Source organism: Topomyia yanbarensis, chromosome 1, assembly GCF_030247195.1.
Source record: "Topomyia yanbarensis strain Yona2022 chromosome 1, ASM3024719v1, whole genome shotgun sequence".
Lineage (NCBI taxonomy): Eukaryota > Metazoa > Arthropoda > Insecta > Diptera > Culicidae > Topomyia > Topomyia yanbarensis.
In genome coordinates this window covers 187,705,612-187,733,314 of record NC_080670.1, presented here as the reverse complement: position 1 = coordinate 187,733,314, position 27,703 = coordinate 187,705,612, and the positions used below count along the sequence as shown (strand labels likewise).

At 40.8% G+C, this 27,703-nt stretch overlaps 1 protein-coding gene across 1 annotated transcript in view; it reads right to left on the bottom strand.

Annotated features, from left to right (window-relative positions):
• The window catches only part of LOC131684565 (zinc finger protein 1-like), a 113,683-nt gene that overhangs the window by 41,026 nt on the left and 44,954 nt on the right, over positions 1 to 27,703 (bottom strand). The window contains exons 2-3 of the mRNA XM_058967565.1: positions 26,074 to 26,180; positions 25,447 to 26,001 (exon numbers count right to left, since the gene is read on the bottom strand). Of these exons, the coding sequence (XP_058823548.1) occupies positions 25,447 to 26,001; positions 26,074 to 26,180 (662 nt within the window). The remainder of the gene's footprint in view (positions 1 to 25,446; positions 26,002 to 26,073; positions 26,181 to 27,703) is intronic.

Genomic DNA, 27,703 nt, shown 5'->3' with positions numbered 1-27,703 from the left:
TTTGTGCAGAATTCAAACATCCTTTGAGATTAAAGCTAAAATCTTACAAAAAAATAACAGTTCTAAATCACAACGACTAGAATGCTATATCTCGTACTGTATCGATGATAGTTGACAATATCTACCTTTGTATGGTCCGGAAAGCAATGTTAAATATTCTTGGACGCAAGATCCATTGTTCATGATAAAACATTGCTCTCCGAATCAGACTTCTATTCAGAAATCGTCAAAACATTTCTGTAACAAAACAGATAAAAATTACTTGCGTGGCAAGTAATTTCAATTTGTGACAGAAAAGTTTTTAAACACTCCAATCCCTATAAAACCAAACCAACCACAAAGCTAACAAACCAAGGAATCACAAACGATTACCAACTCTGACATCGCAATAACTTTCCCAACGTTGTTTGCATATTTAGGTAATTTTTCATCGCCAAACGAAGGCAGGTGTATCAACATAACAAAACTGCATCGAATCCGAGAAAGCAGCGTTAATTTATTTTGATGTGGGAAGCTGCGCGAATAAAAATCCAAACCGTCTCTGTCTCTTTTTTCGGATATACATACCTACACGCCGGACGGGCACGATGCGTTTCCAAAACAAAAAAGGATTTTTCTCGGAAAATTTTTACAAACGTTTGCCTCTCCTGTCATTGGTAGTTCAGTTACCTAGCGCCGGCGGTTGCTGTATCCCGCTTGGACACACCGAAGGAAACAAAAAAAAATCAAATTTATTTGCCTAATATTTACTTAATTATGATTATGTGTTACGATTATTTACAAAATATCGCATTATTTATGACAGCCGGCGGACTCCATTTTTCCTTCCATCCGAGCAGGCGGTGGCGGCGCGCGCTTTCGGTTGGAAAATTAGGCAACGCGAGGGAAAATAATTGACACCGGGTGCTACGAGTGGTGGTAAAACGCTTAAATCATTTGCGGTAAACTATACGGTATTATGCTTGGGTCGGTCCCCACTCCAAGATCGCGGGTTGTCGGGAACGCGGTTGTTTCTGCGAGGGGGTTTGGCGTGTGATAGCGTACCAGCTTGGTCCAGGGGACACGCAGAGGTTAACAAACCTCTTTCGTTTGATTGGGTCCATCAGCGAACGTTTGGCATCTTGCTTTGGTGTTTATTGGTTTGAAGGTTCAATTTATTGCCGATCTTCGAACGAATAGAGTAGAAGTATTGTGGCCAAAGAGCACGGAAAGTATAAATCATTGCGGAAAAGGAAACAAGGAAACTCGGGGATGGGGAAGTTGACGCTTTTTTTGCGTCGCTGTGCTGGAAGTTATGGTGGAGCAAGGCTTGTTGGACTGGTAGCATGTTATGCGTTGCACCTGTCAAAACAAAGATTAAGTTGAATAACTAACGTTTTTCGTCAGACAGTTTATTTATATTATTCCAACGGCAAATTTTTTTATTTTTTTCAACTAAAAACGCAATTTTCAGTTGTTTCTACGATTTTTGTTTCCATTTTTGGCTTGCAATAATTTTGTAAACAAATCTGCATTCTGTTCGAAAGACTGTCATAGGCTAATCGAAGGCGTATTGAATTTCTCTTAACGCTCGCGTTAATGGATTAGTTGCTGGCTTGCTCGCGATGATAATTCGAAATAAAAAATACCAAAATTGGTTAAACATTGCCACCAGCATATTCTCTAGTCAGAAAATTGACTTATAATCATGCTTTAGCGGAAATTTTTCAACAGAAAACTTTATAAGATCTCATCGTTAGATAGCGAACCAATCTCACTACTTGAATCGTCCCCCTAACGGTTTGTTCCAAATTTTTCCAGCATCCAGCACAACACGAAAGTGCCGATTTGGTTTGTTTTATAAAAAGACAACGAGAACATAAAGACTAAACTCGGTTTTCCATGATACGCAGGGAAAACCTTATACCAAACATCACCCGTTCTACCATCGAGAGACGATCAGAGTTTATTTTTAGACGTCTCGATTTTTTTTTGCTTCACTTCCATAAAGTCGTATTGGAAAAAAATATTACCTCCATCTCCTTGAGTTACGGTTGAATGGAATGGAAAGGCAGCAAACTCGATTGCAGGTGCACGACGAAGAGCTCTGGTCGGAATCGGTTCAAGCGATATGTGGGTAGGGAAGCGAGAGAGAGAGTGTATTAATAACTAGACGTGGCCAAAAAAATTGATTTATGTCGATGGAAAGTACGCGTTTTCAGTCAACGATGTCGTAATTTTTATGCAGTTTTTTTTCTAAGTTGTAAATGTCAGCGAGCGTGAATTGGTAGGAAAATGTTGAAGAACTAATAGACTATAAATTTTACTTCGATCGGGCATCAAAAATCGATATTCTTTAGTTATTAATTATTATCTTCAAACACTACAATATTTAGTGTACGACGGTATCGCTTGCACGCAATAAAATTTACGGGCAAGCTTTTTTGCATGTTCTAGGATTAGAACTTTTTCCATTCGCAGCAGAAATTCTTATAAAACTCTGTTAACTGCAACCCGTCAGGGTAACAATTTCGCACTAAGTGGAAAAATACCCTAGTTTGTAGTATGCACTCCGTAGAGTGTACTGTTTTTGTGACAGAATACTCCCCACACTACTTTTACACTCTTTTACATAACGACGCTGAATCCCTCTGGATAAAGACTCGATACGTCTATCGTTTGTTTATCATTTATCTGTCAGTGTCATTCCAATCGAGCACGAGACCTGTCAATGGGCCCTCGATCCAGAAGGATTCGAAGCGTTTTTCTTCGGATTGAGGGCTTTTTCCAGGTCTCGTCCCGAATAGAATTATACAGTAACAAAACCATGGTTTTCATTGTGACAGTACAGTAATTTTACAATAATTTAGAGTAAATTCTAGTATTATGCTATCACGCAAAAACAATAAACTTTAACGTTTCTACAGTAAATTTCAATGTAAGATCGATTTTTACAGTAGCAAAGGGGGGTGGTTATGTATCTTAACATCAAAAAAATTGATTTTTCTTCATACTTTTTTTTCTCGAAAACAGTCAAATTTAATGTGAATTTACTGTATCATTTTTTTCTGAACAGTAAAATTGATTGTTACATGAAATTTTATTGTAAATCTATTGCGAGAACGCTGCCTCGAACCGTGTTGAAACAGTAGAAACTATAATATTTATTGTTTTATGATTGTTTGTAGGGTAAATGCTATTGTAAAATTCTATCCGGGGTGCTCGATTGGAATGACACTTACAGATAAATAATAAGAATAAGATAGAGTTGGCGAATCTTTATCCAGAGGGATTCAGCGTCTTTACTTTTACGGTAAACAGCAAGTTACGGCGGATAGCCTACAGCAAAGTTTCAACAGCCTACCGATCGCCAGCATCTAGTTTAACCCACCTAGTCGCCTTTTAATTTACTGAGTCACCGTTGTTCTGTACCAAGACGGATACAGGTGTGCACATTTTTTTTCTGTGTGTGAGTGCGGTTGTCATTTTTCTTTGATGAAGCCGAAAAAACAACTGTTGACGTAGTGGGCCCTTCCGTTGCCATAAATTTTGTTTCGGTTCGGTCATAGTTAATTTAATCGGTTTTTTTCGAGGTAAAAAGTGCCCATAAGTGTTCTAATCGATAGATCCGAAGTGAAACTTGAATTTTTCTCACTTTTCATCGTGCGCCAAAGAATCAGGATGCTCGTTCGGATGTTTATGTTTACTTCAAGGGGGACCTCCGCCATGCCTAATTTTAAAAGTATAATACTAATACACTCAAAAGTGGCAAATGTTCCCACCTTTCTCTCCATCTTGGCTCTGTACCGTTCATCGTTTAAAACCATTTTCATTTTTTTTTTGTTTTCGAGTTTGAGAACATTTTTTTCGGATTAGATAGACTAGACAATCGTTGTTGTATATTTGTGTAGTAACAAGAAAGTAATATAGATTTAAATAGGCTACAATTTCATCTTGCTGATAAAAAAAGTACGACGTCATACACTGACAGCTGACGTGAGCGGGGTGTTTTTTTTGCTTTGATCGAGCGGCGAAGACAGCCATCTTGATTTGGCAGTTAGTGACAGACAACGGCCAATGAAAAGAGAACTCAAAGTCGTCGATAGTTTTCGAGATAGCTTTCCGCCACAAGAACAGCTGTGAAGTGAGTGTTTGTGTCAGAAGAAAACTCGTCGAAAAGTGCCAGTTCGTGGTTCGAACGCTAGTAGTAATTGTGGTGCTGGATTGCCAGCAATTGGAGAAACAATTTTCAAAGGAGTTTTCGCTTCCTCGGCTAACGGTTAAGGATCTATAGAGGATGAACCGAACGAGTCCTGCTCTCTACAGCTAAGGAGTAGAAAATAGGTAGGACAGCGACTCTGCTTGGAAAGAACATCGTGATATCTTCCGGGATTCCTTGCGGACGAGAATAGAGATGATCTTAGAGAATACGATGATTCTTTACCAACATCGCTAGGAACGCAGTTTGCCTTCCTAGCTAATAGATAAGAATCGCTGCTGGAGCAGGCTATGAAAACCAAAACTCGGCTGTTTCTGTCTCGGCCGGTTGGACAAAACCGTAGTCTTTCAACCCAATTTCAGCAGCAGATCAACGTTCAATGCACGCTGTGATGAGAGAAGTTAGAAGTGGAGAATAAATGTCGGTAAATTTGTAAACAAACCTTTTGTTGTTCGAAAATACAAAAATTGTGATGTGGTCGCCCTGTCATAAAGGGTCTGCTGACCAGGTACACAAAAAACTGTATAGAACGAAACCGACTATGTAGGCAACATGCCGGTTAACTGTAATTGCTCGTACTTAAGATGTATGAACGAATATTGGCTTCCGTGCACGGCGCTGAACCTGTCACTAAAACGGATCGAAAAGGTGTCAATTTGGCTTTATCCAGAGTGTGTTTCTGAGTAACGCAAGGAGAATATTTTGTGCCGAGGAACTGTTACTGGAAGGAAGCTCCCCTCACTGATTTTGTTGGCCGGAGCGTTGCCAAGGTTGAATCATTTTCTTATCAGTTTTGCTCCCAGTGACGCCGGCGGTGAATTGTGTCGCTGGATTTAAATTATCATGTCTGACTAGGATGAGATTTTTAAGTAACGATTGGCGTTTAGAAGTAAGTAGTTAATTCGCATTATGCCTAAGAAGAAAAAGTAATCAATGGAGGAACTTCCTCAAAATAGGATATATATCTTCACAGTGGCGTAGCTAGAAATTGAGTGTGGGGGGTCCATTTCCGTAGCTAGAAATTGAGTGTGGGGGGGGGGTTGATTTTTTGAAAATGCTAAAATTATTGAAAATTCAGAAACATAAGTAGCCTAACCGATGTCAATCCAGTCTTCAAATAAGGAGAATCAATATTGAACAGATCTCAAACTTCTCTAGAGCATTTTCTTATATAATATGTCAATGAAGTCACAGAATGTGAACTTTTAAAATGGGATAAATGTTCGAAAACGTTTTCAACGGTTAAGATCACATAATTTCGAAATCACCATCTTTGAAGTTCTAACAACTTCAAAGAAGTTTCCTAAATTTCCATTTTAGTGATAATTCTCCTAGAAATATTCGTGAATAATTAACTCTTCAAAAATAGAAAGAGACTTGGTGCCTTCAGCAAAGTTGCGTTGCGTAGTGACTGACTTCATCATGTTTGACTGCTGATTATCTATTAAGTGTTGCTTAGGCAATGGTAAGTAGGAATTCATACCAATCCGACCCATAGTAAAACCTCAACAGCATGATGACCATCATTGCCGGCCGCCCCCATCTCCATCGTTCACGAGGAAGGATGAAGGATAAGGTAGACGGGAAGTGTTGATGCTCCACCTACTTAACGGAAGGTAGATGACTCATCAGGCTCTTCCATAGGTGTCGCGGAGTTGGTCGTTTGGTAGGGTATAAGGTCTAGAATTCACTCCAAGCAAGCGATGCGACCTGTAAAGCATGGTTTATTGGGTAGTAGTTTGGTTGGTTTTCGAGTACACGATCATTCGAAAAAGAAAAGATCTTATTTAGTTTTTGGTTCTTTTTAAACTCTGGGTAGCCGCCTACCGAGAGTATAGTGTTTTCTAAACAAAAGCAATTTGAGCTCCACACAACCGACCGTGGGAGTATAGCCTAGGAAAGCTAATCTCATCTGCGTAGTGGGCCGGATCACTATTTATTGCGACAGTATTAAAAAATGCTATTCCTTCTCTAGGATATATTTATTGGGTTGAAAACTACCGAGTGACACGTTGCATAGACAGAGTTATGATAGCTCGAGATGTTATAAATCAAGGAAAGTGTTTAACATTTTTAATACAAATCGGATTATTTGTGAAATACGCGTATACGAATGATAATATCGAACAATGACGGGAAATACAAGGATCGTTAACCTGCTGCACGGGCTTGTTAGCAATGACGGAACTCGAAATTAGATTCATAAAAAGAGACGCCGCGGATTTTCAACACGTATTGACCCTTGATCATCGATATTAGTCAGATTTAAGTCTTATTGGGGCTGATTTCCGAACAACTTTTTATTGAGAAAAAAGATTAATCGAGGGTTGTATACAAACCGAACTTACAAAAGAAAACCAAGAAATAATTTTGAGCTGCCAAACTAACCATTAATTATACTGAAAGATTCACGGATACACTAGCAGTTTCACGCGGGCGTCGTTTGTCCCCCTTTCCCTGTCAGCATACGACCACAGATCCTAGACGATCTTCACTAATCCCGCTCAAAACAAAACTGAGACAGACTCCAATCCGTCAACCTGTAAAAGTGAACGAATTGACAGCGGTTGGAGATAGAACCCGACCCAGTCCCGAGTTAAAGCAAAAACGGCAGGAGGAGGCCTCTAACCCGGTTAGCACAGCGGGGAGGTAAAATATAGGAGTTCTGTATCAGAGGTGAAGCTTGGTGCCTTCAGTAAAGTTGTTGATAAAGTCATTTTAAAAAAAATTGTTGAAAACATTAAGGCTACATGAATGCAGCATATAATATAGACATAAAAAAATATTTGGGACATTTCTTTGAAACCAGTTCTGTAAACTATAACTTTTTGTAAGACTTATATCTTGAATACTATAATTCGATATTCTGTATATATGGAGTATTTATGTCTTCAACAAAGTTGTTTGAAATAGCTACGGTTATGTGAGATCTCGCTTTAGAGGCAGGGTACGATCACTGTCGCGATACTCATGTGTTCTTATTGAGACGTCCTCATAGCTCAGGGATAGCATAAAGGTTTGCGCATTGCGCGGGAGTCCCAAGGGTTGCAGGTTCGAATCCTGTCTCTGGTGGAAATTTTTTTCGCGCTGTTGCTTTCGTTTAACTTACCGTTTCGATCTGTTTGATTTCCGTTGGATACCACCAAAAAATTTAAATAAGGTATTGGGACTTACGTCAACAACCAAAAAAAAAATTATTATTTGTGATGACTAAGCTTATCGAGCGGAATAGTCGAATCCCTTATAAAAAACTCAGGAGCTCTCGACCTGTTTAGACAATGATCATATGTTCCCCAGGGATGACAGCGAGAGCAAGTGATCGCCAGCAATTAGCTCGCAGGTTATTGTTTCCAGTTGAAACAGTCGTTGGAGTCAGGCGGCGATAAACTGAGTGGGGCGGACAAAAGCACTGTTCGAAACAAGTATGACGAGACACTCCGATGGTTGGACGGAAATATGATGTTCGATAAGGTCGAGTTTGAGCACAACATGCAGGGGAACTGAGCCGAGTTTAAAGGAGGTGCGCACTCAGCTGTGGACAGTAGGCTAATGGATGTGAAAAGCGAACAGTTGTAATAGGCTCTCTAAGAGAACTGATCCTTAGCAGGTGGGTAAAGAAAAGATTGGACGAACGAATAATTCTAAATCATGCTAGTTATGTACCAATGTACGGTATTAAGAGTAGAATAAACAAGTTTAAGTACGACAAACGTTGCACTTGCGTTTTCCACCCTAGAACGTTGCACTGGGGTACAAATATACCCCACGCGTTTGATCGCTATTTTTGCAGGTAAAAATGCAAACAAAAGAAATGTATAATACATCATTTTCTTCGTTTTTTAATTGCGAAAACAGCTGTGTAAGTGAAAGTACGGAATCTATTGAATCAATGATATATAAATTGGTTTGAACAAAATAAAAAGCTTTGACTTTTTTCATAAAAATAACTATAACCAGTAATACATTGGTAATACGCAATGTTACTGTTACAGCAGTTATTGTGCGCAAATTATATTTGCGAGCCATTGAAAAACTATAAAAAACAATAAAGCAATAAAAATCAGCAAAAATGACAAAGATTTTTTTCTACTTCAAAATTAAATTAAATTAAAAAAAATAAATGATTAAAAACGATCATATAGTACTAATTGTTACTTCCATAGTAAAACAACCAGCATTTAAACTGGTATTGTCACGAATCACATTTCCACTGAGAGCACGAAACCTGACGAAACACTAGCGGCAACCGTACACTGGGGTAGAAATATACCCCACACCAACTTTAACACCTGCTTCCACAAAGGCTATAAGCAAACTGGCTATACCATCTTTTCCTACTCTTACTAGGAACTTTAAATTGAATTATGGTTAGCGTCCCAGGTCGGTAAACGCCGAATTCACGTTTTCATACGGCTCCAAAGAAGGCGTGGGGTACATTCGTACCCCAGTGCAACGTTCTAGGGATAATGAACTTCAACCAATTCCGCCAAAAGTTATGCAATATTCCTGGCACAACTAGCTCCACGTCGTCGAAGTATGGCAGTACGTACGCGCTACGTGCCGATATTCGATTGGTGGGATTGTAACTACCAGGTGTCGCCTTGCAATCTGCCAGTTGCGAAACTCCGGGCTAGTGGTTTTCATCAGGGATGCCCGCGGTGCGGGAGATGCGATGCAGTCGATCGATTTCACTGTCACCCAGAGACTAGGGTGACCATACGTCCTGATTTCCCAGGACATGTCCTGGTTTTGCATTGACTGTCCTGGTGTCCTGAGAAGTCGAAGAAAATGCTTGATTCGTCCTGGTTTTTCTCCTGTAAGCCAAACATGTCCAAACCTGAATGCACTGTGTCGGGAGAACGACGAATGACGAGGGAAACGAACCAAACATTTCATTCATCGCGACGGGCATGAATTGAATTTTGTTTTCTTTTAGGTTCACGCAGGGATGTCAATTTTTTCAAGCTAGGGCTCAAACTGATATTATTTACACCAATTTTCATACAACAATCTATCAAACGGAGAAATTTTACGTAACAACGGTAGGTTTTACAGCTGTCAAATCGTGAGATAATGGTTGTCATTGTAGATTGCCAGGCATAGCGCAGGGAAGCTACTTGGGATCGCTGATGTTTCTGATTTACGTTAATGTCGTGTTTTGAGTACTGAAAACTCCTCGCCGGTCCTGCACAGACCATCTCAGCAAGAAACGTTTATTGATGGTGGTGTAGCAAGAACTGCTTTTGTGTAAATCCGAAAAAAGTTCTTGGTGATCGAATTCCGACTTTGAAAGACTTTCTGACAGAGCTCTTCCTCCCAGACTGCCAGAATTTTTTTACTGTCGAAGCTCTGCCTGCCAGACCCCAGAACTTTTTAAATGCCGAAAACATGCCGAAAAGGCAATGCCGATTGAGAGATAACGGGGGGAAGCAGTACCCTTTCGACTGTCCTGGTTTTTTTTACTCGTCTGATATGGTCACCCTACCCAGACAGAAATCGCCTCAGAATGATTTCCGCGAGGATGCCCTCGAGCCTCACGATGCCTACTCCTCGGCGAACTTATAATTTATATCTCTGAACGGATTGATAAAGATTGGCATTGGTTAATTCGGTATCGATTCGCATTTTCAACATTGCAACGTAACAGCAGGAACGAATCAAAATAAAAACATAAATTTTGTTGCCAGAATTATTGAAAGATTCAAACATAGAGTATGCAGAGTTGGCAGTTACATTAAATTGGACGGAATTCGAGCAAAATTTGATTGAGATTTGATAGATTTGTTGCAATTTCTTCGATTTTTTTGGCTATTCTAACCAATCGGTTAAATTTCTAAATAAATTTAAATTTTCTAAAATTAACGGAAAAATGCGAATTTATGCAAATTTCAGTGGAATATAACAATTGTTCTGAAGTAACGTTTCCCTCGGCTTTTACACCAACAAACCTAACCCTACAAAATGAGACGGATGAACTCCGTTTGGTAATTGAATACTTTACGGTGACGTCACAAATGAACTGAGCGTTCATTTTTGACAGTTCGCTTGTACTGTTTACATGGACTTAGCAAAATTCTTTACGATTTGCTTCGAGCGAATCTAGTCGTCCACAAATTTTTCTAAGTCCATGTAAACAGTACAAGCGAACTTTCCAGAAAAGTGAGGTTAACTGTTTCAGTAAAGAACCTAATAGAACTCAATAAATGCTTTCGATAGTGTCGTTCTTTTCGAAGCGGAATGAAAGTGAGAAGAATGTCCGGTTGAACGAAACGACCCAATGAAATGAGTCAAATCTTTCTGGAATGACTTAAAAAGGCACATGGTTTCAAATTCCTCACTTGAAATTCATCCAAATGAGGTAAAAATATGAGAAAATGAAACAAGAAAGATCATCAACAAATGGGGTTAAATGAGTAGTTCGTAGTTTTTTTTTGCTTTTTTTCAATAGTTAATAAAACTCAAACATCGCGTCAATAAGGTAGGCAAGAAAAACAAAAATCAAAAGCCAAGTATTCGCCAGCGTCCATTTCAACCTGCCTAGTCGCCATTTCGTTTACTGGGCTTGCTTTGATAACTGTCAAAAGTACAAACGCCTGTGGCTGAAATCATTGCCAGGTAAAAAGTAAACCTGTTTACAGTTTCCTAGAAAATCAATTAAAAGTTATTCTGAAGTTCCAAGAGTTGGAAATGTTCATTGTTGGTAAGAAAAGGAGAATTTTATTCTTTATTCAATGACCCAATTGCATGATTGGAGCTGCTCTACATTTGCAGCGATTTCCACATCAGCGACATCGACGGACACAGTTTACATCACCGCTGGCTTGCGACATCACCCAACAAATTAGAACTTTATTGAATTCTGGGAAACGAGAAAAAGCATCTCTCAGCCCGTCACATCAAATTGTTTATAGTTTCATTATCAAAAACCCCACCAGCATAGACCTATAGGTGACATACTTCCACATCGATCAATTTTTTCCACTGAAAAACGTTAAAACCCGATCCGTTCGTCCAAGTAGCGATCGGTGGTGTAGAAGACGCGATGCATCGTAAAACTTGATTTACACGACAACAACGGATTGTTCCCGCTCCCCGGTCGGCAAACCCCCGGTGGCCGAATATATGTAGTGCCGGCAGCGGCACCCAAGACTCGGTCGGACGTTGCCGAAATGTTTGGTCTTCTTTTTTTTTCTCGGGGATATATTTATCAAAATAAACACACCGGTTGCGGATATGAAATTAAAGTTTATATAAAAAGAAACGTCCAACGCAATTTTACGTACACCACCACTGGCGGCCAATGGCGTCGACGGTGGCTGGAGACTAGTTTTGCGAAAAAAAAACCGGTGGCGGTGGAATCTGAACACGGTAACGAGAGCGAGCAAAAACAAAAAAGAAACATTGACATCGCCGGAAATCCTGATTAACTTTCGCTTTTTTGTTTGTTTCGTTTGATTGTGCGACTTGGCCAAAACCAGATACCAGCCGAGCGAAAGAAACGAAATGTGCCACAAATTTTATGGGATTTTTATTGAAATGTTTCGGCCAATTCTTCCGCTGCGATAATTATTCAGTCCTTCGGTTGAACTTTGCTCATTGCGTGAGCTTACTTTTGAACCCGGTAAATCAACCGAGCGGCAGCGGAAGTGTTTGTAGTTCGGTATATAGAAAGGAGCCCTGACCGGGCTAATGGGAAGTGAAGCCGACTGACGTACATGAGACTTCCTCGCTTATTTATGATCGTAGGGCATTGAATTAGGGAACGTGGCCCGCAGCATTGGCAGTCAGCGCAACTAGATTCCTTTGATCAAGCTGTCTGGAGGGAGTTAAATCATGTGAATTGCGGTTCAGGCGCGCAATCTGGCAGGACTGCGAGATATCTAAGCAACCACAAAACCGCATACTATGTTGATTTGGCTTCAAGAACAACGGCTGGATGTCGTTATACTTTGTGTGGTGGTTTGCTACGATTAAAAATGTGATGCGTTGTTTGGAAGCGTTGAGTTTGGTTTAGAAACATTACCGATTTTGATTAACTGGACAATGGGAACACAGCTGACACTTCAATTTTAGGTAAGAGTTTAAAGTTAGGTTATCGGATATGAATTACAAAAAATTCATCCAATTTTCTAAAATTATTTCAATTTGACATGTCCGTTTAAAAATTTATGGAACCATTTTGCATCGACTTTTTCATACAAGCTTGCATACAATAAACCTTTCGTTTCGAGATGCCACCCCAGGACATCTGTCATAAATGGAGCAATAATTATTAGCAGAGATGGGATTCGCGGATAAATGTTTATTTTCTTTATTTTTACTTATTTTATCTTTCGTCTCATATATTCCAAACGGTCTGGCTGCATTTGCAGTTCTAACTGGCTGCCATTGACGTTAAAGTTTTTTCTCGCATCCGCAAGTCCCGTCCCACATGATTAGTGTCACGGATTTGAGAGGTCGTTTGTTTGTAGGAATTGCACTGACAGATAATCATTATTCTAATTTTGACAGTTTCGTCGCTCTCCTTACAGACACAAGCGTCGTATCCCATAAAAACTAGACAAATGCAACCTCACTTGTGCGATTTATTTGTTGTTATAATTTTGTTTCCCAACAATCAGGGCAAACATTTCAATTTTGGTTACGTCTCGCGCGGAAATTGCTCAAGCAGCATCCATCCAAACTGTCAGAACTTATAAAAGTAAATGTCAAGAATGTCTTTTAATGAAATCATAGATCGTGAGAGAATTAGCGAAGTTAGTGGAATATATCGCTAAATTTGTCAATCTATAACAAAAGTCACAAACTGAATGTGAAGGTAAATTCGAGTTGTTTGTCTAAAATAAAATAGTCAGTTATTGCCATCAGTCACCTCATCTGTTGACGTTACGAAATATTTCTTAACGAGCCGGGGTGACTATGAGAATGGCTCCATCTTCTAATCAAACCCCTTAACCTGAAACACGGCCAGCTACAAATAAACCTATACACATTTATTAGTACTGTCAAAAAGGCGATTCACACTCACTGCCACCAGTCCAGCAGTATTTTATTGAACATTATTTATAACACCGACATCTATAAATGTCGCACACCGGTGCGAAATACACGCGAGGTGCGAAAAAGATGTCGGAAAAAGAACTTAACGAAACAAGTTGCCAACTGCCAGCATCGATAGCTACCCTGTCCTGCCGGTGTATCTCGCAAGCCACTCCTAGTTTCGCAAGCACTTCCATGTTGCACATCACACAGTAGGCGACGACAGAAGTGACAGAACAGGCCAGAGTGTAGTGATCGAACGCACGATTTCTGAAACATATCCTACCTACAGCACAGTGTGCAAATAAACATATATAAAATCTATAATTTATTGACCCTGTTCTGTCAGATGAGAGCAAGCAGTACAGTAGTAATAGGTAAGTAGTTGAAGTTCTAGTTAAAGAGTGAAAAACCGAGAAGGTGATTAGTTTTCATCATCGGCCGCTGTCCGCGGGTGAAATTTAGACCTATCGCAGGAATTTCCCTTTCGGCGATTGATGCTGTGCTGACTAATCGGAGGATTCTGTATTCGTTTCGAGGAAATCATGTTCCCAAAACAAACCAACGTATTGATGGGATGGGAACGATCGGACACGGTGCGTGACTAATGCTGCTTTCGTTGAGCCCAACGAAGTGGCGTTCCACGCGGAGTGGAAGCACTTAAAAGTGTTTATTAAAAATTAAATTAGACCATTCCCAGACTACGGGGTGTAACCGTTGGCCATTTATGTTTTGGAGAACCTTGTCTCGCGGCGGGGAGGTACCATCCGGAGGCGGAGGAGCGCACTGGAAATAATCATCATAAAGGCAGTAAAATATTTTTCCAGCTCTTCAAAACGATTATTGTTCTTGTGCGAAGCAAAGAGCAGGGAAACTTATATGAAGCGCGAAATGTTGAATGCGTTCTCTGACGTTCATCTTTGGAAACTTCTCGCCGCTTCACTCTCCGGGGGCCATCAATTTTTAAGGGATTTTTATGTGAATCAAACTGTTTGTTCTCGTTCGGGTTACGGCGAAGTGCGTCTTGGGATCTTGTGTGAGCGAGAGAACGAACAAAAAAAAATTGGACGAGCAATGATGCCGAAGAAAAATATGGCCTTAACGAATCGAGCGAGCGATTTTTTTTTTGGTTTGTTTTTGGTCGCCCGTAATCGACCTCGGTTTTGGCTGTTGGTTGACGGACGGTAAAGGAAATTTAAATCATTTTTAACGATAATCGTCCTGGACTGGACGGGTCTGGTCGGGCCGGGCCTGGCTTGGCCGCGTTGCCTCATTGAGCGATTAGAGATGAACAATTGCGCTTGCTTCGGTAGATCGGATACTTTGTTTCGTCCAGTTTGGTGGGTCCCTCGTTAACGTCAACGAATGGTGAACCATGGTAGTTAAAGGGCCACACTTACTATATATATAGAGAGAAGGAAGCGCCAGTAGAAAAAGTAAAACATTCCAACAAAGTTTTTTTTCTGTTCGCGTTTACTCTTGGCTAGTGGCATCGACCACACAAATTATGGCGAATAGTAATAAATCTTTATATCGTTATCGCTAGGAGGATGCTAGGTCGGTTTTTGTCCTATGTTCGGGTGTCGCAGCGTGCTCCACGGAGCGGCAATGGTTGAACGTACATATATTTGAGGAATGTCGTTTGGTTGCGATTGTTTTTGTCGCGGAATTCGACATGGCTTACGCTTGCACGAGTGATAGTTGGGTTCTTCTAAGATGGTGGTGATACACTATTTAGGTAGGCAGCTGTACTGCAGGAATGTGACAGGTGAGATGAATTTCAATTCAATTTATAATGAAGCTTCTTTTTGGTCGTAACTCATAGAACCAAAAAATAATTTATTGCTTCGAACAGCTTCAATATGAAATTAGTTATGGAATTTGCGTTTCGACTTCGTCTCTTCAGAATCCAACACTAACTTAGTAACAGGACTATGCTTCAATATGGTTCAGGAATAACATTCTAAGGAGCTCAATTTCAATGTGTGAGAAGTTGAACGTTATTGATACCCGACGCCTTAAACGGAATGGAATATTTTTGTATGCTCGAAATTAGGCGAATACTTTAATCATCTTTGAAGCTTGTACAATTGGAATAAACAAAAGAAAATATGGTTTAAAAAAAACCTTCGAAACTAACGCTCTGATCGGTTGATTAAGCCCCGTATTTGTTTTAGGCTCGAACTTTTCACCTAACGAACACCGACTTAGAAGCTATCCATTTTATTTTTGACAGGCGAGCGGAACAGACTGGAGCCCTCGATGCTGCAGGAAGGATAGAAACAGTCAAACAGCACGTTTCTAAGAGCCTGCTGGGAACTGACAATGAACGCATGAGGAGGAAGATCGATGCCTTCGATCGATCGGCCTTATTCTTTTTCCTCGTGACCCTCGACAATGGTAATTTATATGCTCAGACAACGCAATCTACGTATGTCAATCAGATCGCCACGTGTCAATTCTGTTTTACAATCAAATGTACAATATGAAGACAATAATACAACAAAAAACAAATTTAACCTTTATAGATCAACACTTAAAGTAAAATAGATTTTCGCCTCAATAAAAGGCAAAATTTTAAATTTTGAAAAAACAAAAAAAAAAATTTTCGAAAAAATATTTTTTCAAAAACCATTTCTCAAAATCCAATTTGCTCACAAAACTAAATTTTCGAACATGTTCTTGATACTAGGAAGGGACAGTCTGGTAAGTCTACACTACATACATTATACATTATTTTTTGTGTTTCGAGGTAGAGTCTCTCTCTCTCTCTCTACTGATTGAATACTTCTCTAAATTCTGATGGAAAACATTCTAGAACTTTGGGCTCACCCAAAGCAGATTCGCTGTGTGATTGAATCCTTGTGTTACTTCTGATGAATGATTCTGGATTAATCAGGTTTGTTATTTCTTCGCATTTTGTAGGGGGCAATGAGTTAACGCCGTAGTCACTAAGCATATTAGGTTATAATCCCACCCAATGGAGTGACATTTTTTCACGAGTTTTACTGACTGACATCGCCGCGTGAACGATTTGTTTTCCTCCAAATTAAAACAACACGCAGCTAGACTCCAAGATTCCATTTAACATAAAAAACATTGAACTGGGTTCAACCGTATTCGATCTTCTTACGGATCAAAGACAGTCCGGTATGTATTCTAACATTCCGCAAGACGCAGAAATAAATCAGCTTTGTCAGATATCTCGAAAGTTCGCTTAAGTAAGCTCAGAAATTGTGATATTTTGTCTAAAGCAAACAAATGACGATGCTGCCAGCAAGACTTTTATGAAGAATTAACGCGTTTACATACCCGCTGCCAAAGTTGCGATCGATGGAGTAGTTAGCGATTCGAGCTTGGCATGCGTGTATCTACTGAAGGACGGAGGCTGCTTTAAAGACCCCTTGCTCCAGTGAACGAAGACTTTGAATGGTAGTCGCACCGTACGGGGACAAAATGGTGTGTTCCTTCAAACTGGTGTCGGGTGACTTTTGGCGAGACTGCTTTGCGTCTTCTTCGAGAAGGATCGGCTGCATGATCAGTTTGTGCTGCGCGTCATCCATGTAGTATTGTACTAATTACAGGCTGCCAGGAACACCGAAAATTTCATGTATATTTCAACCAGAGATTCAAATCAGTGCAGGATTGGTTGGACCTAGGTTGGCAACTTTGTGATATTGAGAAACTCCTCCCGGCATTCAGGAAACTTTAATTTTTACGGTACGGCTTGGAATTATTTTGTTTCTATGAAACTGAGACAGCGAGCGGAAAAAAATTCAATATTTTTTACTATTTTTGTTGAAATTTCAAAGCTTTGTCTTGTGTGTTGTTTCTGGGGCCTTTGGTAGAGTCTCAGTTATGTGCCTTTTTGCTGTCTTCTTTGGATTCCTTTTTCAGTTCGACTTTTGAACAATAATTTTGTGGGTACCTGGGAATGATACTCCTATCCCGACTTATTTTATAACTTAACCTAACTTATTTTATAAAACAGACCAAGATTTTACCGCGCCCCTAAGATTGGTGCCCTTGGCGGGGGACAGCCAGGGCCGTCGAGAGCCGCGTCGGGCCCCAAGGCTTGTATTACTGCCGGGCCCTTTTAAACCTAAGTCGTCTAGTGCAGTATGACTTAGTATCTCTTCAGCCATGGGAAACTCGTGAGACCGTGGTTTCTATTAGACTCCGGTTGACTTATATTGCCACATTTACAGATAGCGTGCCAGACAGGCGAATTTCGACAGCTTCTTATTCCGCGGTATTCAAATAGGGTAAAATTGCCGCATAGTTACAAGTTTTTAAATTTGTGGGTATTCAGGAATCAGTAGCGTCTGGCTCAAATGGCACATTCCCCATGTAGATCGGAGATCTGTACCTTGCCATGAATCGTTTTTTCATCATTTCCCTGATGGGAACGATTGGTAATGTTAGGGATAAGAAAAATAGGATCTGCGGGGGCTACAATAGCAGGAATAATACTTTCAACCCACGGAAATATTTAGAATTTGTATTTTAACAGTGAGCGGATATATTTCGTTTCGCGAAACAAATTGATGGTCTGATACATAATCAGCACGCTATGTCTAACATGGTGAAATTGTATGGTGTAAACATTGGCCATCTTTAGCTCCATTTGTACTTTTAACAATAGGTCTCAAGATACGCCTCGAAAAGTAAATAGGAATATATTATGACCGCAAAAGGCCACTTTCTGCTTGTAATCGTCACTCATTTTTTTCGAGCTGTGAGAATATGTGGAACTCGACAACAATTTAGACACAGAACACAGTAATCAGACGCACATAAAACAACTGTGAGTACAGTAGGCAATCGAGCACTGCTGCTGTCGCATGAGCTGAACTGATTTGATTTCTTTATTTCGCACATTATAATTGGGTTCTTATAGACATCACACGCATCTTTGGTGAGACCCAAAATCACCGTTCTATCTCAACACAATGCATGTTTAGAGGGAAAATACTAGTACGTACTATAACAATACACAAATATAAAAATTAACTATTTTATTCAACGGTTAGTTAAGCTCAGTCTATCTTCTCATCTCGATACACAGTAAAAACGACTGCAGACGAATTGTGTTGCTATTGATTTTTGGAAATGTGCTGTAAGATCAGCTACTCGAGAAGTGAAACAATTACTAAACGTGCAGAGATACGCTTACATGAATTATCTCCACACCTGACATCGTGATTAACAAATTTATGTCAAGATACGGAGAAGCGCTTTTCATAACAGCTGAAACTTTACATTTTCCTGTATGTCCCTAACGTTGTTCTTATGGTGAGTACAAACCGTACAAACCAACTCCTTCATACTTAACCATTTTATGCGGACCAACCGAAAATGGGACGCTTCACCAGACAACACTGATTAATAATTATGCGCCCATGGAAGATTCCTATGCACGAATTCTGCAAAAAGACACTACACCATGGAAAACTTTGTGCAAAAGAACAAAAAGCCCACCTACTATAACCGTAAGCAGTACACCGTTATCTTATGCCAAACCACAAACGGCTACAAAATCAATATCTACGGCTCTGACAGGAACAAATATTCACTCAACAACAATCACGCCCAGTATCTCCACGCCAACAACCAGCACAACCAGCAAAGAAGAAAAGAAAGCGAAAGTGAACTGAAAGTAAAGTTTTACATAATTTATTTTCACATTAGTGCTACACTCGTGTAGTGTAGGAAAACAGATATATTTAATATACCCAAAAAGGACTGAGTTCCATCACCGTTCTGTTGAGTGCTGTCAAATCTACTAAACAAATGAGAGTGAAACTTATGTCGTTTATGCTTGCAGCGAAACTGAATCAGGCTCTAACCCCAACTGTTGCCAAAATGTATGAACTGACAGCGGTTGGGGTTAGAACCTAACTCATGTCGTTTTCGATTGAGAAACTTAGGTAGTTGCTTCAAACAAACGTTTTTTTATGGAACTGGGTTCCCGCAAAACAGCGGTGGTTGGAGCGAATCCGAAATATATTTCAGGTTAGAAACCCGGTTTTCAGTTCAGTGGTGCGAAACTGGCTCAAGGTCCAAAACAGAGTAAGTTTTGGACCTACTCGTTAGTTAGATGCTTATCGAGTCACGATTCTCACTTCAATGAATTGGTAATATTAAAGTGGTTCTCCTTCGAATTTTACTTATTGGAATCATTATTGAAAGGAATTGAAGGTGATCGTCGTTTTATTTACATTATGAATACACTGATAAAAAATCACACGATCAAACCATATAAACCAAATGATTTTACTTCGAATGTCACATGAAAATCATTGTGATGTTTGAAATTAACTTTCACATGAATGCGACGTATTTTGTGGTTTGGTTATGCTGTTGAGTTGTATAGTATGAACTTTCCAGCTTTCATGTGAAAAAGTTGTAGTGCATTTCACAATGTTTTCTCTGGTTCTGTGCTCATATTAAACCCACACTTCGTGTACGAACACAAACACGCTATTTTGTACCAAAACACGTGCACATGTTCGCCTGCACAACCGAACCCCATATACGTACACGGTGTGTATACACATAGGTTCGTGGCATCAGTTTCCTCTTTCTCACTCTCATCATCACTAGCGTTGACTCTTTTTGCCTTGGGCGAATCGTTCTCATGTACGTGTAAAAATTCCATTCTACTGAATTTTTGAGTAGTTTTCACGAGACTAAGTAGCTTTTGACTTGGTTATAAGTGGCCTCATATAAACGTGCACAGAGATTAATTTGTTTACAATGTTCAGCAACTTATTGAATAAAATGCACTTGTTTTTCATCTACAGATCAGTAAATGGAATGGTGCCGCAGTGCCTTCCAAGTACCGTTGTGTATGCAAGAGATGTGTATCGATACGAAGGGGAACAAACCGACCCAATGAAAATGTAAATCTTGAACAGTGTTTTGCTCGGCTCGCTGTTTTTCAATATGGGACTTTTAAGCTAAATTCACACCTTTGCGACCCGTTTCAGTAAAATGTCACTTAAGTAAAGTGACAATGAATGTAAAATGTCATAAAAAATCTATTATTGGGATTACGTGACTATAAAAGAACTTACTAGAAGGAAGCAATTTAGATTAAAGAGAATTGAATAATAAAATGAATCGTGATTACATTTAGTAACACGATTGTTTAGCTTCATCCGCAGAACTGTGAGTGTGCAAAAATTCCGAACACGTACTATTTAGTTTAAAAGTTGAGATGATAATTATTGCGACACTTTCAAACCGACCGAAATTAACCGAATATTGGCCCGTTTCTCTTTAGAATGTATTGTTTACATCTCAGCACAGTTGTCCGTGATATTCGTGGTCGTCATGGAAGAAAAGTGGAAAAATATTCGCGAAAGGATTTGGTTCAACCAAATGCAACATCCTAGGTTGTCGCATAGTGGTCCTTTAATATTTCCAGCAACGGATGACGGTAGACCACAAGCCAGGAGGTGAACAAAAACCAGAAACAACTGGCGAAAGAAAAAAACGAGAGAGCGCTGATTGTTTATTTCAAGCGGAATCCAAACATTTCGATGCGGGATTTGGCAAAAAAAGTTTGATGTTTCGCCAAGTTTAATCCAGCAAAATGAAAAAGAAATGATCAGGATTTAAAAAACTTCCAAAATCATGTCAAAATCCAGCAGTGTTGCCAAAACGCGAATCCGGAAAATCTAACGCTATTGATGGATGAGACCTACATAAAAGCGGAACTTAAGCAGGAATATTTCACAGGAAAGAACAAATTTCTTTGTGGATAAGTGTTTCAAACGGAAGAAGCAGTCGAAATTTGCATCGGAGTATCTGATTTGATAAACCATATGCAATTGTGGCAAACGCAGTGAGCGATTCGTGTTGAAAGACAGCATAAACGGTGCGATTTACAAAATTGAGTGTCAACACGATCAACCACCGTTGTTTTGGTCCGTTTTGGCTTAATGCAACTACTCCAAAACCATGCAGGATTGGTATGCGGCTAGTTTTGTTGATTTTGGGTTGAAAGAGATATGAACCCACTAAACTATTCCGATCGAAACCTGCTTAACTATGATGAAGCGCGAACTTCAGGAGACCAAAGAAGTGGTGAAGGACGAAAAGGAACTGATTAGAAAGTAGAAAAACTGAGAAAAACGTACCGGAAACGGCTGTGTAAGTTCTGATGGAGGGCGTCAATCGCAAATGTCGAGCATTTTACTCAAACTCTTCCTAAAATTTAACCGACGTATGTAAGCTGAAATAAATACATATACTGAGCTACTTTAGAACTTTGTTTTAGGTGATTTAGCAATCAATCTAAAGAATCGCAACAATTATCAACTCAACTTTCAAAGAGCATGAATTGATAACCAGGAAGAACCCAGTGTTCGTAGCATCGAAAGCCCTAGTTCCATAATTATCCAGTAGGTAGTAAAATGGCAGAGAAGTCCGTCGAAACAGACAATTACACCAGAATGGAACAAAACTTCGTTGCTTTGCATTCGCGCGAAATGTAGGTGATTGATCGGCCATAAAAATTTAACGAAACAATTGTGATAGATCGGTCGGTCACACAATCAGTTCCATTGGAGAGATACATTGTGCTGCTTTGACGAATGTGTTTTGCGATCAGGGCTGCTACTACGTCGCATTCATCTGGCAAAGCCAAAGGTTTCAAAGGTTTCTACAGCGCTGACAGAGTAGAGTTGAAAATAATGGAAACTTTTTTTTGATGGCTGCGCATGAACCTGATGCGACTCGTGATGAATAGAAAAAACATTCATTCAAATATCCGCCTTACTCATTCAATTGAACATCGTACAATAACATTCATTCCACTAAATATCTAGCTAGATATTGCTTGTGGCACTAATTCCAACTGGATTCTAATAGCACTGCACACTTACCATTCTTCTTATAGAATGCACGCTTGTTGCTAGGCACCGGCTCGCTTGTTTACATTGAGAAACATTGAAATTTGAAGTGAAAATTCAAACGCACAAATGGCAGTTTTCGGACATTTTCCTTCGGTCATCTGCACAGTGGCAGAAAATGTGAAATTTTGTTAATAAACGATTAAAGTTTCTCGGGTGTTTTTTTGCAGTGGTGTATGATTAAAGTGTATTTGAAAAAGTGAAATGAAAATGAGAAGAAAAATAAGAGTGTTTCGAAAAGAAAACTCAAGTGAAGAGGGGTGATATTTTCGCACAAAATAAGAACCACAGATGGTATTCCGTCAAAAACTCGGATTGATTGTATAGGAAAATGTGATAGTTTCCTCAAGCACCAGTTTCGTGGCAAGGTTAGTTTGCTGACGTAACGTATTTTTATACTTGCTCATGTCAAACAAATGGTTAGGCAGGGTAAAGAGGGGTGTGTGACGTAGGAGCTCATATACTGGTTAGTTCGACTGGTCTGCCTATGAAAGTACCATCTCTATCACTTGAAATACATGTGTTTTGACAGCTCGCAGTTTTAGGGTCACTCGCGTTTTGAAACTGCGTAGTTCAGGTTAGTGGGAAGCGCGCAATGTATGTTTTCAAATGTTGGTAAAGTCTATAAAACAATAACAATCATTGCTTACATTATGCCAGGGCCTACTTTGATGCGTTTGATTCGTTCTCGTACGTTCGCTTCGTGTAATAATCGGGGACAAATGAAAACCTGCATTAGGCAAAATACACGGTGTTACATAGCGTTACTTTCCAAGCCCCAGCTCGACCGAAATGTCATTTGCTGTGTTCTCTGTTTACTGGCTACTGACCAGCTGTTCTTTAGAGAATCTGTGAAATTTACAACAGTAAACAAAGAGTACATTCTTTTTGTCAATCCTAGAGAGTATTGACAAAAGCATTGAACGCGTTATGGAAAAAATTGGATTGACGATGTGCCTTTCAAAATGGGATTGACGTATTGAAGCAATATCGTCAATATTGTGTATTTGCAAAAAAGCCGATTTTTCTAAACTGAAGTATACAAGAGTACAATATAAAGAAAATTTGAGAATGCTGTGGGGTGGCAGATTTGCCAGACATGTGTTTGATCTTTCGGATTTTTTATCAAATATACTGTGGTAACCTTAATATGATTTCTACACGGACATTAACATTTTTCCAAAATAGAGTAATTTTGACTTAAAGTGACAACTCATTGCTAAATTTGTCATACTTTCCGTTGGGTTAAGTATACTTAAATTTTTATTTAAACCACAAAAAAACTTTTAAATTGATTGGAAGCTTTTGACGGAGTGGAATCTTTCGTTTTAGAACAACCCAAGTACCCAAAATTTATGTATTCTTTACATTGTGTCATTTTTCTGTTCATAGCGAACCGAATTTCATCCACACTCACCCGTGTCATAGATCATCTGACACAGACCCAGGACAGCCGCGGTAGCGCGACCGAAACTGAAATTAGCCGCACTCATTCGATTCGTATCGCACCACTGATTGCCTATCTTCCAGGCGACTAACTACTAGTGGTGTATGTGTGGAGGGGGGGGGGCATGCCAGTGACGAGCGAGCGAGCGAGTGGCGTCAATGAAGCACTCTCGGTGCGCTCCAACCAAGCCATATAAGCGTGACAAACGATTAGCGCCCAATCGAGCGTTCGCAGCCACGCGCCAGCCATGGCTGCTGGTGGGCAGGAGAGTGGCTACGCGCGGAGGACGACGACGGGTGTTGTGTCTGAAACAATATGGCGGCCTGTGGATGCTTTTAATGGTATCCTAAGCGCATACAAGGTGCCACCGTTTTGTTGGGGATAGTAGCAGCAACCCTGTCGATATGCTATTGATACGGATTCATTAAATTAAAATAAAATTAAATTAGTAGCAATTATCCGGTGCCCGCAAATGTTGCTCTTTCGGCTTTCCCTACGAACGTTTCACTGTGTTGCGTAAATAAAGTCAAATTGAATGTTAATTGAAGTGCTGAAAGTGTACCCCCGTGGTGGCAGATGCCGCTGCTGCTGCTGCTGTAGTGGCCGCGGTTTGTTTGACGGTTAATTTTGCCTGTTTATGCGCTGACCACCACCATCATCGGGCATGTTTTACTCTTGGTTTCTGCACGGGTGTTACGGGTCATTAGTGTCACGCCGGTTCAGCCAGTACCGGTGGATGTTGGCGGGGGGGCTTTAGCCCGAGTAAACTTCGGTAATTAACTAATGATCGGTATCAATTTCGCCAAGCCATCCACAAAATCTCGTCTCGGACCTGTCGACAAAATTATTTGTCACCGAAAGCGAAAGGTCGCCTTTCGATGAAACACCATTGTTTCGTTCGCGAGAAATTAGTTGTTGAAATTAATTTATCTTACATGGAAATGTTTAATTAATTTTCTTGCCCTTCCTCGGGCGGCATACCCATCCCATACTCGTGTCGAACGCACTTCAGTGGGAATACTCATCTCGCTCGACTGGCACTGCACATCTATCTAGCGGCTACGGCAGCGGCGGCGACTTCACGGGAAACCGGGCGACAAGTATCTCCTCGCCGAGGGTCTTGCCACGACTCGATCCTGGCCTGGGTGTGTGTGTGTACGTGCATATTTCACATAATTCCCATCATCATTTTCATTTTGTGTTTTTTTCAATTCTTTCTAGTTTGCATTTATTTTCCATTTTCTTTCGATGATGTTTTTCGCTGTCCTATCCCTCACTGTCTAAGGAGTTATGTTTTTCACAGCCAACTACGGTGGACAGAAAATGTGCTCATAAAAGGTGGTTTTCTTCTGTCTGAAGCAGCTGCCTGCGGCAGCGTATCATTTTGTTTCGTTTTCTTACCGGTTAGTTGTCAGTTTTTTTTAACGAAGTTAAGCATCAAGTTTTTGTTAGGTTTTAATTTGCCATACGAAAGGGTCCGTCGCTCACGAAGGTATATAAGAACTACTCAAGGTGTATAGGTGAGGATGAGAGTGGTGAAATCCGAAACACCGTATATAGTATTAGCGTACGTGTTTCTGGCGTGAGCGGCTGAGAGCGGAAAGAGTGCTGCGGCAAGAGTGTGAGAGTAGATAACGCAATTGGGTTCATTCCCTCTTCGCGGGGTGCGATTTCTCGGGTTGATAACGAAAAAGTGCAAAAAAAAGGTTTAAATAAAATAGAAAAGTGGTCTCTCCTAGTAGGTAGTAGTTGTTCTCGCTCGACACGTTTTGTAAGATAAATATTCACCGGTCGTTCAGACGGCGGTATAGTGTAGAGGTAACAGAAAGAGAAGAACTTACCACCAGAGCATTAGGTACGTGCATCAGCTCATGTTTCTCAAGTAAGTCACGATTTGGGAATGAGGCGGAGCATTGTAAGCATGCGTAGGGTTCTCCGCAGTTGTTGCCGGTGCCGTTGCTGCTGATGCCGTGAACACCTCCGCCAACCCCGATGCTGCTTCCACCACAAATACTGCTGCTGTTGCTATTCGCCGGACTAATAGACCGCCCACCTTCGCCAGCAATTGCGGCAACGGTGGCGGCACTGAGACCACCACCTGCCGAGGTACTTCGGCTGCTACTACCGTTACTACTACTACTACTGCTGCTGCTGTTGCTGTTGCTGCTGGTACTGCTGTTGCTGTTACTACTACTACTTCTGCCATTCGTCGCCAGCGATGTTGGCTCGTTACAGCTGCTGTCCAGCGCACAGGAAGAGACCGGTGGCGATGGCAGGGAAGCACCTATCGATTGGAACGATTGCTGGTAGAAGGCTGACAGTGGTGGGGATGGTGTCGCCGAGCCATGCTCCTGCTTAATCATGGAATGCACGGTTTCGAGGTGCTCCTTCAGTGCCTGTCAAAACGAAAGACGAGAGTAACATTTACTATTTTTGTCTTGTACTAGAGAATGAAAGAAAGAGCTCACCTGAAACCCCTGCAGTGTTGTGTGACACTGCGGACATTGTAGGAAGCAATCGGTTTGCGGTGTGTTACTTTCATCGTCTTTCGGAAGCCCGGATGCCAATGGTGGAACTGCAAGAAGAAAAAAAACGAAAGCGTCATAAGTAACAGTTTCCAGCTGCTGTGCTGCTGTCGCGAGCACGAATAATCAAAGGACTTGAAACCCGGCGGCCGATGATCTCATCAACAACCTTTCTTTTTCTGTCCATGTGCAGGAATCACACTCGATTCCACGGTACGCCAATTCGCACACCACTACAAATTCCGCGCACTGACTGCCTCGTGATGATGATAGCAATCATATAATATAATGATAATCTCATATTTTTACTTTTCGCATCAGCGACATCAAACGAACGTGGATGCACGGCTACGAGGAGGGCTCTTGACTCTTGTTCTCTCTCCCACCCTCCTCGTCCACGTCCATATCTACCTCGCTATTCTGTCTGTCTATTGAAATTCCACGACCCACTTGCTGTTGTAGTGCTCTCTTGGTCCGGGACCGCTTGCGCCTCCTCCTCCTGCTCAAACCAGGCAGCCAGGAGTGAGTCACACGCAACCACCTTAATTTATATCAATTAACTGGACCGCAACAAGAGTCGGGTCGTCATCATCGTCATGCTCTCTCTGGTATATGCTGGCTGAACGATGAGGGTACCAATCTAGAGAACTCTGCCACGTCTTCGTTTTCATTTATTGTTTCACTTTCCGATTTTTCTCCAGCCCTCCTACCCCGAACCAGCGAGTGAAGAGTTCAGTCTCAGGGACAATCTGTTTGTTTACTGTTTTACTTGCTGGTAGGTTAAACTTGTTGATTGCGAAAAAGAAAACCCCAAAATTCGGTCGAGTATTTGAAAAGTTCCGCAGTTGAAACAAGCTTAACTTTTCTCTGAACACGACGCACCCTTGGAGTGTCGGTTGAACGACAGAAAAAATTCCCGTGTGTTCCAATATACGCGACTAAACCGAACAGCAAGGGTAAAGCATAATAATATAAAATCATTTATTTCCATAAACTTTCACATGCGGGCGTCTCGTCGACGTTCCCTGTCAGGAATTGTCAACCTTGAAGCTGAATTCGCCACCACAATGTTACCCTCCACGCAAATAAAGCCTATTTTGACAGTTCGGATTATATTCTCACCGCTGGGAGTCATCGGTAGATGTCACTTTTCGTAGTCACCCGTGAGATCCGTCCCGCTGTTATTGTTTTCCCCGTGAGACATCAACAGTCGATTAAATCTGTTGTCTTTAGCATAGACAACAACCGATTTGTTCTTTTCTTACCACACACACGCGCAGACAGCGGGGGACAGACAGAATCTTCAACCAAACGCAGCAACCGAGAAAGTTGAATAATGAAGCTCATTATTTACTGATTTTGGTCCGCCCCCCCTTTCGAACGCACGAATTTGATTGCAGTTTCTACAAGCGGAATGAAAGCATCTGTCAACTGCCGATGGTAAGCGGCCGCGGCGGCGGCAGCAAACTTTTGTTTGGACAACCACTCTCTCCGGTAGATTTTTCAATATTCTAATAAAACTTTGTAATAATATTTCATTGCTCGCTCTGCCGCATCCAATTCACGACACGGC